This window comes from Sphaerodactylus townsendi, linkage group LG15 (genome assembly GCF_021028975.2).
Source record: "Sphaerodactylus townsendi isolate TG3544 linkage group LG15, MPM_Stown_v2.3, whole genome shotgun sequence".
Taxonomy (NCBI): domain Eukaryota; kingdom Metazoa; phylum Chordata; class Lepidosauria; order Squamata; family Sphaerodactylidae; genus Sphaerodactylus; species Sphaerodactylus townsendi.
In genome coordinates, this window is record NC_059439.1 from 24,796,216 (window position 1) to 24,810,871 (window position 14,656).

At 45.0% G+C, this 14,656-nt stretch overlaps 1 protein-coding gene across 1 annotated transcript; it reads right to left on the reverse strand.

The window, feature by feature from the left end:
- Positions 1–1,543: 1,543 nt before the first annotated feature.
- On the reverse strand, positions 1,544–8,289 carry LOC125444259 (vomeronasal type-2 receptor 26-like). The gene is made up of 4 exons (XM_048516686.1): positions 7,489–8,289; positions 6,448–6,675; positions 3,999–4,125; positions 1,544–2,466 (listed from the first exon to the last, which is right to left on the reverse strand). Exons 1-4 carry the CDS (start codon positions 8,287–8,289, stop codon positions 1,544–1,546), a joined length of 2,079 nt encoding a protein of 692 aa, XP_048372643.1.
- Positions 8,290–14,656: the final 6,367 nt, after the last annotated feature.

A 14,656-nucleotide genomic window follows, 5' to 3' on the forward strand; every position in this document is an offset into this window, starting at 1 on the left:
TGCGACCATGTCTTCAGATGTCTCGAGGACCAGTTCTCCCTCCGTCTGAACCTTCTGACTGCTTCCGACACGGCTGTGTATTATTGCGCCCGCAGAGACACAGGTCGTTTCCCCACTTACCTGGGTGAGGGGTCGCTGCGCGCTATTCCCAGTGCGTGTCATTTCTGACGTGCGCCCAGGCTTCCCCACAAGCGGGGTCATCAAAAGTGCTGCCTATTTCAAAGAGGTACCAGGGTAATGTCGTGGCGCTTTAGATTGCAGCAGTTTTAACATCGGGGCACGCTTGTAATGTTTGTCACCGCCCCTGCAATGGGGAGTGCCGAGGGACCCCGCATTACTTGCCTACAGTAGCGCGGGGCAGAAGGTAAGTGGGAAAACGCCCACAGTGAGAGAAAAGCAGCTGAAGGCTTAGCACAAAAAGAGGAAACGATGTCTGAAATCAAGTTGCTTGTTTTATTGAAAGGCAAAAAGAAAAAAGAAACAAAGGCCAATCCTACGCTGCTGCTGCGCCCCGCTGTGAGGGGACTTTTCCTTCAGGACAGACATGCTCCGTGTTATGACAACGTAGATTCCAGAAGCCCTACAGATATTGAGAGCAAGGAAACCTCAATGTTTTCCCTTCATTTGGAGTTTCTGGTCTCCCCCCCACACACTCCTTGCTCTCTTCCTTGGTGCCAGTCATTTCCCCCCACCTACCTGCCCTCAAATTGAGCAGGTGTACTGTCTGGTCACATACTGGTTGTAACGCTTGTTCCCTATGCTTCTTTGTCACAGCTTGGCAGATTGAGCATGGGGATGGATCCTTTTGGGGAAGCAGTCCCCATCAATGGAGGGCCCCCAAACAAAGACTTGGGGTTGTGGCAGGCCACTAAGCCACATGGTAAAGCATCAGTGGGATGCTGGCCTACATCCCCTGGTAGTAAGAAGAGGACCAAATAGAGGCCAGCGATCACATGGGCTCCAAGTTACTTGCCATCCCACTGGGTTCCCCCCCCCTCCGAGCAAGTGTGCTGGGGGTAAGGGTCTCTGGTTGGCAGGCATGCCTCTTGGGTTGGATCCATCTCCGCGCTATGCCTTTGGTCCTATGCTGTTTATAAGTTATCTTTTGAATATTAAACAAGTTTCAGCCAGTCATTTTACCAACAAAACAAGTCTGGTGTGTGCCTTATGGCCAGCAAACCAAATTTACTGTCATTTCATTCTTTGCCCAGTAAAAGTAAACATACACTTACAGTAGGCAAAATGAATGCATATGGTGAGTGGAAAAAGTCAGCTAGGAATTGTTCTAGCATAAATTACATAAGTTCACCATAGCACCCCAACTAAACAAACTCTTCTGATCACTAAATAATCACAAGTTAAATCATCTTTCTTCGTCCATAAACATTTGTCACATATTAGTTTTATTTCCTTTCATATGAGTTCAAAACACACACACACAAAACAGACAGCATAAATTTGACAATACATAGATTTCCAAAACTGATTCTGACACCAATTGTACCGTCTCCATTTTGTAAACACCCACCCCCCAAAAATAAATTCAATGGGACACTCCGTTTCTTGGTGTTTTCTTCCGTATTAGTTGCTCTCTGTTGTTCAGCTCAGGCCTCAGAAGAATAATGAAGCATTTGGGTGAAAAGATACAAGCCAGTAAGCCAGCACTGGAAGCCAACATGGAGAAGATCTCAACGGCTACCATGTATTTCCCTTTGGTGCTCAGGTAGGTTGCAACAAAAGACAACCAAACACTACAAAAGATGAGCATGCTAAAGGTGATGAACTTGGCTTCATTGAAACTATCTGGCAGTTTCCTGGCTGGGAATGCCACCATCAAGCTGATGAAAGCAAGAAGTCCCATGTAGCCCAGGACAATGTAAAACATCACAGCAGAGCCTTCATTGCATTCTAGTACAATTTCTCCCATCACTGATTCATTATTCATAGCTGGGAAAGGGGGAGATTTGACTATCCACACTGCGCAGATGGCTCCTTGAGTAAAGGAACAGAAAAGGACAATGGAGTTGGTCAGTCTTTTCCCCACCCACTTCCTCATGCTTGACCCTGGTTGGGTGGCCATGAAAGCTACCACCACAGTGATGGTTTTGGCCAAGACACAAGACACAGCCATGGAGAAGACGAGACTGAAAGCTGATTGTTGGATGAAACAGGTCACCTTCCTGGGTTGTCCGATAAAGAGCAAAGAACACAAAAAGCAGAGCAGGAGGGAAACGAGGAGAGCAAAGGTGATATCGCGGTTATTGGCCTTAACTATGGGGGTATCTTTGTGCTTAATGAAAATTCCTAACACCGAAGCAGTAACCAAAGAGGACAAAACAGCAACTGATGTCAAAGTGATCCCTAAAGGGTCTTGATATGACAGAAAGCTTATTTTCTTGGGAATACATTGATCAAGGTCCATACTTGGATATTGATCTTCGGGACATTTGAAACACTCATCCATATCTAGAGAGAAAAGGGGAGAAGGCATACGTAAATATGGATCACCGGGCCAACTATCTCCACCTTGTGCAATATGTGCACAATATGTGACATGTTCATGCACTGGCTTCCAGTCAAGTTCCGAATCATTCATAAGGTATGGGTGCTTACCTTTAAGGCCTTACGTGGCCTGGGACCTTCGTACCTTCGGGACCGTCTTACCCATATGTCCCTACACGGCCTCTATGTTTGTTAGAGGCCAATTTACTGGTGGTCCCTAGCCCCTCGATGATGTGGCTGGCCTCTACCCGGGCCAGGGCCTTTACAGCCCTGGCCCCTGCCTGGTGGAACACTTTACCACCAGCTATCCGGGCCCTGCGGGATCTTGGAGAGTTCCGCAGGGCCTGTAAGACCGAATTGTTCCATCGGACGTTTGGAGGGGCCGGCCACTGATGCCCCCCCTTTCCCCCTCCTTTTCATTTACACTCTGGGTTCTCCGCTCCTCTGTTTTATTTTCCAGGGTGGATCTATGAAGTTTATGTTTTTACGATTGGACGCCAATGTAACATTATTAATTGCTGTTTTAATGGGGTTTCATTGTAACTATTTGTTTTATTGTGTTGTTCACCGCCCAGAGGCCTTCGTGGGAGGGGCGGTATATAAAACCGATTATAAATAAATAAATAAAAATGCAGATTTGAGCAACTGTTTCTATGAATGAAGCTGCTGTTACTACTGCAGCTGCCCCTACTACTGATAATAATAACATTAACAAAGTGTCAGGATGCCATTCTGTTGGGAGGGGGATTTCTGGAGTGTGCTACTTTGTCTGCAGGTGCGCATAGAGCACCACCAAAATTGCCTCCTTAAACGCATACACATCTAAATGTGTGAACATAACTGTAGGGGGAGAACACTGAGGCTGTTTCCGCATGGAGGCGGAAGTGGCTGGGTCGGTCCGCATGGATGGTCCCAGAAAGAGCCAGGACGACGGAGCTGCAGAGCGCCGTTGCCCGGCTGACCCGGCATGTCCCCGGGCCTCCGGCACGTCGCCGAGGCCTGAGGTCACGCCCCCCCACCCTGCTCGCCTGCTCCAGCATCGCAGGGCAGGGGGCGTGTCCCCAGACCTCAGCGACGCGCCGGAGGCCTGGGGACAAGGTAAGTGCAGGGAGGGAGTGGGGGGAGGCGCCTTGAAGCCACTGCCGTTCGCACGGCAGTGGCTTCAAGCCGGCGTTTCCAGGAAAGTGCGCTTCCCAGCGCACTCCAGAAACGCCGGCTTGGTGCAGGTCGGGCAGCGTGAGGGCGGCGCGGCTGCGATGCAGCTGCACCCCCTGTGCGAATGGCAGCCTGGGGATGGCATTTTTGCCATCCCCAGGCCGCCATATTCCGCCCGTGCGGAAACAGCCTTTGGGGTTTTTTTAGTTCAACTTCATCCAAAGATTTGAAATCGTATTAGTTTGGGTGACTCAAGACTACAAGGTTCCAAAGGCATTACAAGTGCTCTGGGTAACTTGCAACTACATTAATCCTTAGCTCAAAGGAACCACATCACTTGCCTTTCTTGTCTGAAATCTTCCCTTCTGGACATTCCTCACAATCGTAGCAGCAAAACTTCTCCCCTTCTTTCTTTTTCTTCAATTGACCAGGGGAGCAGGGGTCGTTGCATACAGAGAGGGGCGCCACCTATCCATAAATATGAAAAAAAGGAGTTTCATGTGAGACACAATGCACACAGTACGGAATTTCTTCTCAGGAGAGGTATAAATATTTATTTGGAAAACTTATATGCTTCCTTTCCGGAAGCAGGCCGAAGGCAGCTCACCAAGCAGTAAACTCAGGCAAAGAATAACCCAGGGCAAAGACTCCACATAAGCCACATCAACAGCTGAAATGTAATAAACATGGAGCAGTCCTCAGACTAGACGCAGAGCATGAAAAAAATAAATAAAAGAGTGACTTTTTCATTTACCGCCCTTGTTACAATGTATAGATATTCAGTTACTGCCCAAGTTACTGGAGAAAAGATTGACCAAATCCAAGAAAGGGCTAACGATCATCAGAAGGACAGTCCTCCAAAGGCAAGGCACCACCACCAAAAAGGCCCTCAATCCTGTTCAGCTAACCTCCAACTGACCTCCACACAGGCAAGGTCACAGGAAGCCAGGGCTTTCATTTATTTCATTTATTTCCATTTTATTTGGTCATTTATTTCCATTATTTACCATTTCATTTCCATTTACCCCACCTACCACCACCCCACTTCACCACTCACCTCCCACCTACCCCACCACCTCCCACCCCACTTCCACTTTACCTACTCCCCACTCCCACCTACTCCCCATTTTACCAGTACCCCACTTATTCTACCTATTTTCCTACCTGCACCACCACCTTACTCCCCTTACTCCCACTCACTCATTTCACAGCACTCCACTTCACTTCACTTCCACTTCCCACTTCACTTCACTCTACCTACTCTTCACTCTACTTACTTCATTTCACAGCACTTACTATTTACCTCATTTTACCTGCACCACTTCACTCTACCACCTCACTTCACTTACTTCCACTTACTCTACTCTCACTTCACTTATCTTACTTACTCCTACTTACTTCCATTTACCTGGCACTTACCTCTATTTACTTCATTTACTCTGGTACTTGCCCCACTTACTTACTCTACTTACTCTACCATTTACTCTACTCTACTTACTTACTTACGCCTTACTTACTTTACTTACTTACCTTTACTTACTTACTTACTTATGATTAGTGTAAACCGCCTCCTCACCCCCAAAGTGGGCCTTGTGGCGGTGCACAACCAACAACAATACAATAAAACAAAGCGAATAACCCCAGTTAAAAATACAAAGCCTTAAAACTATAAAACTACGGCAGCAGCAGTAGCCTTCAATGAATAGTTTGATTAATAATAGAAGATGTCTGGCACCCAACCCCAGTGATCAAACCCTGGGAAGGGAGGGGATTGGCAGATGGTCCAATAGATAGCCAATAGATAGGCAATAGATAGCCAATAGATAGCCAGGATGTTAACAGTTGAGGAGGATGCAGCTCTTCACGTCCCCAATGCCAATCCATCCTCAGAGCAGCAGCTCTTTGAAATGTGCACCAAAAAAAATAGCTACCCCAAAACACAATTTTCAACACAGGGGCTGCGCATCTGTTTCAACCGCGATGCAGCCTCCTTGTCATATAAAGCCCTCAAGACTTCTTGTCACTCGGAATGGTGGGGCATTATAGAAACAAAAATTAGCAAATTAGGCTATTCGTTGGATTATCTGGCCATTCTACCATCTAAAGAGACTTTTCAACTTCTGAAGAGAAGGTTGTTTGACCAGGAACATCAGATCCTACTCGAAAAGGCTTCCAGGACTTGTCCTCCTTTAGCTCTAGGTGTCACCTACATTGGTAATAAGGGGGCTCAATACCTGCACCAGATAACCATGCCCAGGCTCCATAGAGCAATGATGTTGGCCCGTTGCAATGCCCTTCCATCAGCCGTATCAACAGGGAGATTCACTAAAAACCCTTACCATCAAAGGCTATGCATATGCAACGGGAATTGTGCTTGGACTCTATAGACCATATTTTATTTTATTGTCCACTTTACACAGTACTCAGAGTCAAATACTTGTGACCTCTGCTACCGTTTCTTTTTTTTTTTCTTTTTTTTTTTTTTTTTTTTTCTTCTTTCTTTTCTTTTTTTTTCTTTTAGTATGCATCTGACTTGCAAAAGATTACCTTTCTGTTGGACAGCCCCAGTAGTGATGCAAATGATGCAGTCACCACATTTTTGGATCTGTATACAAAACAGCGCTTTAGGAGCAAATCCTGAACATCAGCCTCTCTGCCTGTACATTTATTTTAGCTTCCCTCTACTTGGCTAAGTGGATCTGTGTATATAATGTTGTTATGCCAATAAAGGTTCTTTGTTTGTTGTTTTTCTTGTTAACACAGGGATGTACAATAATCTGGAATGCACACCTGGTCAAAATGAGATTGCCACACAATCTTCTCCTCATCGATGCTGAAGCCTTCTCCTTGGGAACGACTGGGATCCACACTTCCAACTTTCACTCTGAGGAAAGAACGGTTTGGAAAAGTGACCAGGTTTATGAGGTCAAACCTGCCGTCCATTTCCTTGTTCCCACTGAATGACAGCATTTCTCCAGCTGAATTGTTAAATGAAATCCCTTGAAGAAATAAGTGAAGCTGGTTGGTAGAACAAAAACAGGATGGCATGTTGGATTATTCATACTGGGATTCTCTAGGTCAGGGGTCTTCAAACTATGGCCCTCCAGATATTCATAAACTACAATTCCCATGAGCCCTACCACTTGGCCATGCTGGCGGGGGCTGAAGGGAATTGTAGTCCATGAACATCTGGAGGGTCATAGTTTGAAGACCCCTGCTCTAGGTTGTCTCACCTTATACTAATAAGAACATAAGAAGAACATAAGAACAAGCCAGCTGGATCAGACCAGAGTCCATCTAGTCCAGCTCTCTGCTACTCGCAGTGGCCCACCAGGTGCCATTGGGAGCTCACATGCAGGATGTGAAAGCAATGGCCTTCTGCGGCTGTTGCTCCCGAGCACCTGGACTGTTAAGGCATTTGCAATCTCAGATCAAAGAGGATCAAGATGGGTAGCCATAAGTCGACTTCTCCTCCATAAATCTGTCCAAGCCCCTTTTAAAGCTATCCAGGTTAGTGGCCATCACCACCTCCTGTGGCAGCATATTCCAAACACCAATCGCACGTTGCATGAAGAAACGTTTCCTTTTATTAGTCCTAATTCTTCCCCCCAGCATTTTCAATGTATGCCCCCTGGTTCTAGTATTATGAGAAAGAGAGAAAAATTTATCTCTGTCAACATTTTCTACCCCCTGCATAATTTTATAGACTTCAATGCTATCTCCCCTCAGACGTCTCCTCTCCAAACTAAAGAGTCCCAAACGCTGCAGCCTCTCCTCATAAGGAAGGTGCTTATTCATGACAATAATGCTGTTTCATTGTGAGGGTATTACCTGCCAAGGATGGAGATCTTCAAGTTCAACCTTTTCAGCATGTGTTGTTGACCTGTGTTTAGATTTAGATGTGTACATGGCATGCAATGCATGGGCCACAGCATAGACAGCATTATAGATACTGTAGCTGTCTCCGATCATGTGCATTTCAAAAACAGATGCAGGGAGATCTTCCAACTTCTCTTCTCCAGAACATGTCTCCTCAACATTCAATGGTTCCTGAGGGTCTTGAAGTGGACAGTAGAAAGCTTGCTCCCAGAATTCCTTGACAAAACCATCCATTTGTGCCTGATACGGTTTCACATTCTGGAGATATTTCTGGAAACCTGGAATCTCATTTGAATGAACTGTGAAGGAAATGGCACCTTGGAAAAATTGGAAACCGATTCCTCTTTGAATGCCTGTTGTTGCAAAATCAATCTGGCCTGTCATAATCCACACCTTCTTATACAATGTATTTTCTTTATAGTCAGGAATTCCTAGATGCACAAAAGTGTTGAGTGTTACAATAGCCAAAGAATCCCCATAGATGATAAATGTATCGGCTTTGGTATCTACGAAAGGTGTGTGTACGTTTGTGAAAAAAACATAAAGGTCGTCCATGCTATTCCAATTGGCTTGCTTTACTAATCTTTCTGCGACAGCCAAACATATTCCATAGTTGGAAAGCAATGGTTCCATCATCTTCAGAAAATGTTCTCCATTCTCGTCTTCCAACACTAAGAGCCCTACCCAATTCCATCCAAAATGGAGGAGCAACTGGATAATCCCCATATATTGATGGGATTCATTTGGGACCATGCGGTAAAACCGAGGGAACTTTTTCACATCCGTCTCCTTGAGGGCGAAGGAACCATATGAGAGCTAAGAAGAAACATTGAAAAAAACTTACAGAGCAGTTAGAAGACTGGATATAAGCTCACTGGTAGAATATATGTGATCTCGGGTGCAAACGATGACATCTCCACTTAAAAGTGGTAAGGTAGAAGAAAATACATTTCTGCATCTGAGATTCCTGATATCCATTGCCAGTAATAGCTATATGGCCCAATGGTTTGACTTGGTACATAACGTGAAGTTTCAAGGGAAAAAAACCCCTCCCCATAAAAATACTAGTAGAGACTCGCTGACTGGACCAATGGTCTGAATTTGTCTGTACTTGGACTTCTTTGATCAGGCCTGTTTAGTATTATTTCCAAGATACCCCTTATGTCCCCACTAGACCTCTGCGCTCAGCAGAGGCCAATTTACTGGAAGTCCCCGGCCCCTCAATGATGCGGCTGGCCTCCACTCGGGCCAGGACCTTTACAGCCCTGGCCCCTGCCTGGTGGAGCACTCTTCCTCCAGCTGTCTGGGCCCTGCGGGATCTTGGTGATTTCTGCAGGGCCTGTAAGACGGAGTTGTTCCGCCAGGCTTTTGGAGTGTCCAGCCGCTGAAAGTGCCCCCCCCCTTCCATCCTCATGGAAATTTGGGTGCATTATCATCTCCAGAACCAACCCTTTCTTCTCCTTCCTCCTCAGGAGGGCTTAAGCATGATTTTAAACGGGCATTGTTATATATTAATTAAGTTGCATTTTAATTTATACTTTTGAGAGATTATTGTATTTGATTTCATGTTTATTTGTATTTGAATTTTATTTATGTTCACTCACCCAGATTCTCTCGGGATTGGGCGGTATATAAGTTTGAAAAATAAATTAAATAAATAAAGAAATAAAAAGTTCAGACTCTGCTATATTTAAGACAGGTAGATCGTGGGAAATAAATCTGTTTAAAAGTAATTCAACTCCCCTGTATATCCCTGCCCTCCCCGCTCATATTGGAAGACACCTTCCTTTTTTACTGGTTTTGTTTGAATGAATCACCATACCTTCTACAAAACTTCTAGCATATCACAGGGCCGGCAGTAACGTAAGTTGTAAAATCATGCAGGTCTCTGCAAATGGATATAATACCTGTGGAGTCTTGTGAAGACCTAAGATGTCTGCTATGCAGAAGGAGGTATCGAAACCAAGTCCCCAATGGCGCTATAGGGTATCTCTGAGTGTCACATTTAGTTGGGCTGAAACCTCTGTGATTTGGACAGGAGATCTAAGAGTAGTGCGATAAGTCAGCCCTCGCATCATAGTAGCTGTGGTAAAATGTAATTAAAGGGTGACGTGGAGTAGAGCTCGGGATTCCCGTTGATTTCACTGATAGCAAATGCCATGACTAAGCTGTGCTGATAGAACTTGGTCACCATTCTGTAAAGAGAGTTAAATGTGATTGAATGGAAATATTCGACAATGCAGTAAGGCTTTGTACTCACGTCTGGCTGGGTTCTCATCACCCAAGAAGAGAAATATGCTGCTTTTCTTCATAATATTTCAAGGTTAATGAGCATTTTAAGAACATAAGAACATAAGAACAAGCCAGCTGGCTCAGACCAGAGTCCATCTAGTCCAGCCCTCTGCTACTCGCAGTGGCCAACCAGGTGCCTTTGGGAGGTCCCATGCAGGAGGTGAAAGCAATGGCCTTAAGAACATAAGAAAGAGCCAGGTGGATCAGACCAGAGTCCATCTAGTCCAGCTCTCTGCTACTCGCAGTGGCCCACCAGGTGCCTTTGGGAGCTCACATGCAGGATGTGAAAGCAATTTTCTCCTTCAGCTCACAAAGGATGATGATTAAAATTGTCTGTGCTTTTCACACACATGATATGATCCAAATTTCAGTCCAGTTGCATCTCTAAGCAGGCTTAGAGACAGCTTCTACTCTAGAGCTGTGGCTATGCTGAACTCTGTGGCTTTGTGTTGATGTGTTTCGGGCTGTGTAGGGATGGGTGGAGGAGGAAGGGGAAAGGGAGGATGGGGTATGAGTCTGAAATTGTGTGCATCGAGGAATGCTGCTGTAAATTTTGTTGTGCGTGCACAATGACAATAAAATGCTTATGCTTTTCTTACAGAACGACACAATTTCCCAGGGTATAAGCTTTCATGAATTCAAGCCTCCGTTTTCAGAGGTATCTCAGCCATATTATGTTTCATTTGTGATCTTTGAAGGCTGAGGTTCCTCTACTAAGCATCTAGATATCAAATTTCTGAATGGAGCTGGGTTGGATCCTGGCTAAGTTTTCCAATGATCCTCTTTGATCTGAGATTGCAAATGACTTAACAGTCCAGGTGCTTGGGAGCAACAGCCACAGAAGGCCATTGCTTTCACATCCTGCATGTGAGCTCCCAAAGGCACCTGGAGGGCCACTGCGAGGAGCAGAGAGCAGGACTAGATGGACTCTGGTCTGATCCAGCTGGCTTGTTCTTATGTTCTTATGTTCAATGGCCAAATGGGATTTTCCTGCTTCCCCTATCCCTGTGGCCACTGGCATTTTATCAAATGTGCTTTTCGTCCTGGAGGACGTAGGGGACCCTGAATAATTGCATCAATAGAATCGGATCAGTGGGCACTGTTCAGTTCACACTCATCAACAATAAGGAATCTTACAGTCAACAGGTTGCTCTTCCATTACACACAGTGGTGGGATTCCTTGATTCGCACCACTTCAAGCAAGAACGGTTGTTAAATGAGTGCTGTAAACAACCGGTTGTTAAATTATTTGAATCCCACCACTGCATACACCTGGTCTGCTAAGGTGTATTTTGCATCTTAGAAACCCACTGCAAGATAAATAATATAGATCTCTTCTGACTCTAACCATCACCTATGCTTTTGCAGAAAAAAATACAGTTATCAGAGGGAATTAAGCCAATAACCAAGGCAAATAGAGACAGAATATAAACATCCAACAGATTACTGGGAAGGAAAAGATTCGATTGGTGTAGCCCAGCAGATCCATTTTGAGCCTTCCATCGCTGGTAAGCCTAGGGCCACAACCTGAACCAATGCTTAAGTGGGGGGGGGACACCTTACATTGGAACTTTGAACAAGTTTGATGATGAAGGATGTTCCTGGAAGTCAATTCATAATATATGTAAAGCGATCTGAGGAAGCAATTCCTGATGAGGAAGTCCCCTGTCTGATACCATTCATGTGGGTACAGGAAAGGATCAGTCATAGAACACTCAAAGCATTTCCTTGGCATGCCACCAGAAGCAGGAGAGGTAGCAACCATAACATCCCTATATCCTGGGAGGAAAACTTTTTTCACAAACTGACCCCACAAAGATGCATGTAAATTATTTATGCCAGCAGAAGTCACATAGCAGTCTGATTGCAAGCAAAAAAAAAACTTCGCAAAAATCAGTAATAGAAGCGTGAGTCCTGCCTGCCCTTTTGTCTATACAGCACAGAGGGGATTTTTATTAATGTCATTCCGATGTCTCTGATAATTTTTTCCCTAAGCATACCAATGCAATGCCATGAATTATGCTTGTACAAGTGAGAAAATTATAAGAATTTGGGATTAATCAAAGGGGCAGATAATGACCTCTGCAGAGATGTAATGACTCTGACTGTAATGACTAGAAAACATGTCCTCTCTTACCCTGCCTCGCCCCCCGTTCCGATCACTTGCCCCCTGTGGTTCAAAGTGGAACACACACAACAGATGTATTCCAGATTTCCCTAGGGAGAAAAAATAACTAGTTACTTGAAAGGGACCAGTGGAAAGTGTAACATCCGAAGTAGGCTCAATAAGTGGGCTACTAGTTTAACAATGATTCATGACGTTGGGTTAGTTAGTCCTGCACAGAACTTTCCCTTCTAGATTAGGATTTACTTGCAAATGACTTTTTTAAACAAAATAAATGCATTTCTCCTTGAGCCAGCTCTATCCTTTCCCATGGTCTTGCTGGCTCATTGAAGATTAGACTTTATTGTGAGACAAAGGTATCAGATAGGGACTGTGTCATTGTTGCAAAAGATGGTATTATTAATATTATTACAGAATTATTAGAATATTAGAATGGAGGCATAGCACAGGCGGAGCATCCCAAAACATGCATGTCGTCGGCACAAAAGAAAATTCCAGTCATTTTGTAGTTTCTAACTAATAAGAGGAGACTTTATTAGTGAACACCATTGTGGATAGAAAAGTAGAGTGATAGTTTCTCTATTCTATTCTATCTGGCTAGATGGTGATGGATGCAGTGCCTGATAATCCCTCTGCACACATGGTACAAGATGGAAGGTGTGTAAAAGTGAGGCGTGGAGAGGGGGAGAAGGAGGAAGGAAAGAAGTCCCTAAGAGTATCAATCTACATATCAAAGGGATAGTGTCATTATGATAGGAAAAAGTCTCAGGCCGTTTCCGCCCGGCTTCCCTGTCGCCTCCACGCCGGCAAGAATTCCCTTAGTGGGCCGAAGGCGTTCGCATGCATCTTGAGGCCCGGCCTCAGCTTGAACCAGCAAATGGCAGGCTCCACGAGGCCGCCTCTTCCCCTGGCCCGTCCCTCACCTTGTCCCCATCGTCGCCTGCTGGCCCGTCTGGCCCACCCACTCTGCCCTCCTGACCTCCAGGGGTCGGAGGACAGCGTGGCCGAGACTAAACAACCAACAAGCAGCTGAAGTAGGTGTGGAATAAGAACGAGAACAGCGTGTTCCCGGTGGTGCGGTTTGCACCCGGCGCTGGCGGAAAACTTTCCCCAACAACAACCCCTTTAAAGGGTTGTTGTTTCCCGGCAACCCTGATGCTTTGTCCTGGGGGGGGGAGGCGCCAGTCGGAGTGGAAGCCCTGTGAGCAGGCTGACACCAGAGGCGGCGTTTTACGCCCCAGGCCGTCGTTTTGGCCCATGCGGAAAGGGCCTCAGTGTCTTCTTGACCCTCTCTAGCTATCTGGCTTACTGGTAGGTTCCCCTCTGCCTTTGAGGCAGGAAACAGCGTACAGTCCTTCACTTCCAACACTGCAGACACCACAACACAAATAAATTCAGTGAGGCTTTTGGATTCTTGATGTTTTCTTCCGTATTAGTTGCTCTTTGTTGTTCAACTCAGGCCTCAGAAGAATAATGAAGCATTTGGGTGAAAAGATACAAGCCAGTAAGCCAGCACTGGAAGCCAACATGGAGAAGATCTCAACGGCTACCATGTATTTCCCTTTGGTGCTCAGGTAGGTTGGAACAAAAGACAACCAAACACTACAAAAGATGAGCATGCTGAAGGTGATGAACTTGACTTCGTTGAAACTATCTGGCAGTTTCCTGGCTGGAATGCCCTGATCAAACTGATGAAAGAAAGAAGTCCCATGTATTGGGACAATGTAAAACATCTATGGAGCCTTCGTTGCATTCTAGCACAATTTCTCCCATCACTGATTCTTTATTCATAGCTGGGAATGGGGGAGATTTGACTATCCACACTGTGCAGATGGCTCCTTGAGTAAAGGAACAGAAAAGGACAATGGAGTTGGTCAGTCTTTTCCCCACCCACTTCCTCAAGCTGGATCCTGGTTTAGTAGCCATGAAAGCTACCACCACAGTGATGGTTTTGGCAAGACACAAAGACACAGCCATGCTGGAAAGATGATGCTGAAAGCAATTTGTGCCGAAGACAGCAAGTCATCTTCGAGGCTGCCCAAAAGAAATAGTAAGAGCGAAAGGAAGCAGAGTAGGAGGAAACCAGGGAAGTGTATGCAGTAATATCGGTTGTTTTGCTTTTACGACTATGGGAGTGTCTCTGTGCTTAATGAAAATTCCTAACACCAATGCAGCAACCAAAGTTGAAGAAACAGCAACCGAAGTCAAAGTGATTCCTAAAGGGTCCTGATATGACAGAAAGCTTATTTTCTTGGGAATACATTGATCATGGTCCTTACTTGGATATTGATCTTCTGGGCATTTGAAACAATCATTCATATCTAGGAAAAAAGGGGAAGAGGCATATCATTAAAAGTACATATGGATCACTGGGCCAATTCTCTTCACTTTGTTCAATATGGAGCAATAAAAAATATGGAGCAATACGAAATATGGAGCAATACGAAATATGGAGCAACTCCGCCATAAGAACATTTGGGTACATAAAGGGGGAGGGAGGGGTTGAAACCATCTGTAGTTTTAGTATTTTATATATTATTTTATGTAAATTATATACGATGTTTTAAATTGTTTTATTGTTGATGGACACCACCCTGAGCCTTTGGGGAGGGCAGTATATAAATGAATGAATGAATGAATGAATGAATGAATGAATGAATGAATGAATGAATGAATGAATGAATGAATGAATGAATGAATGAA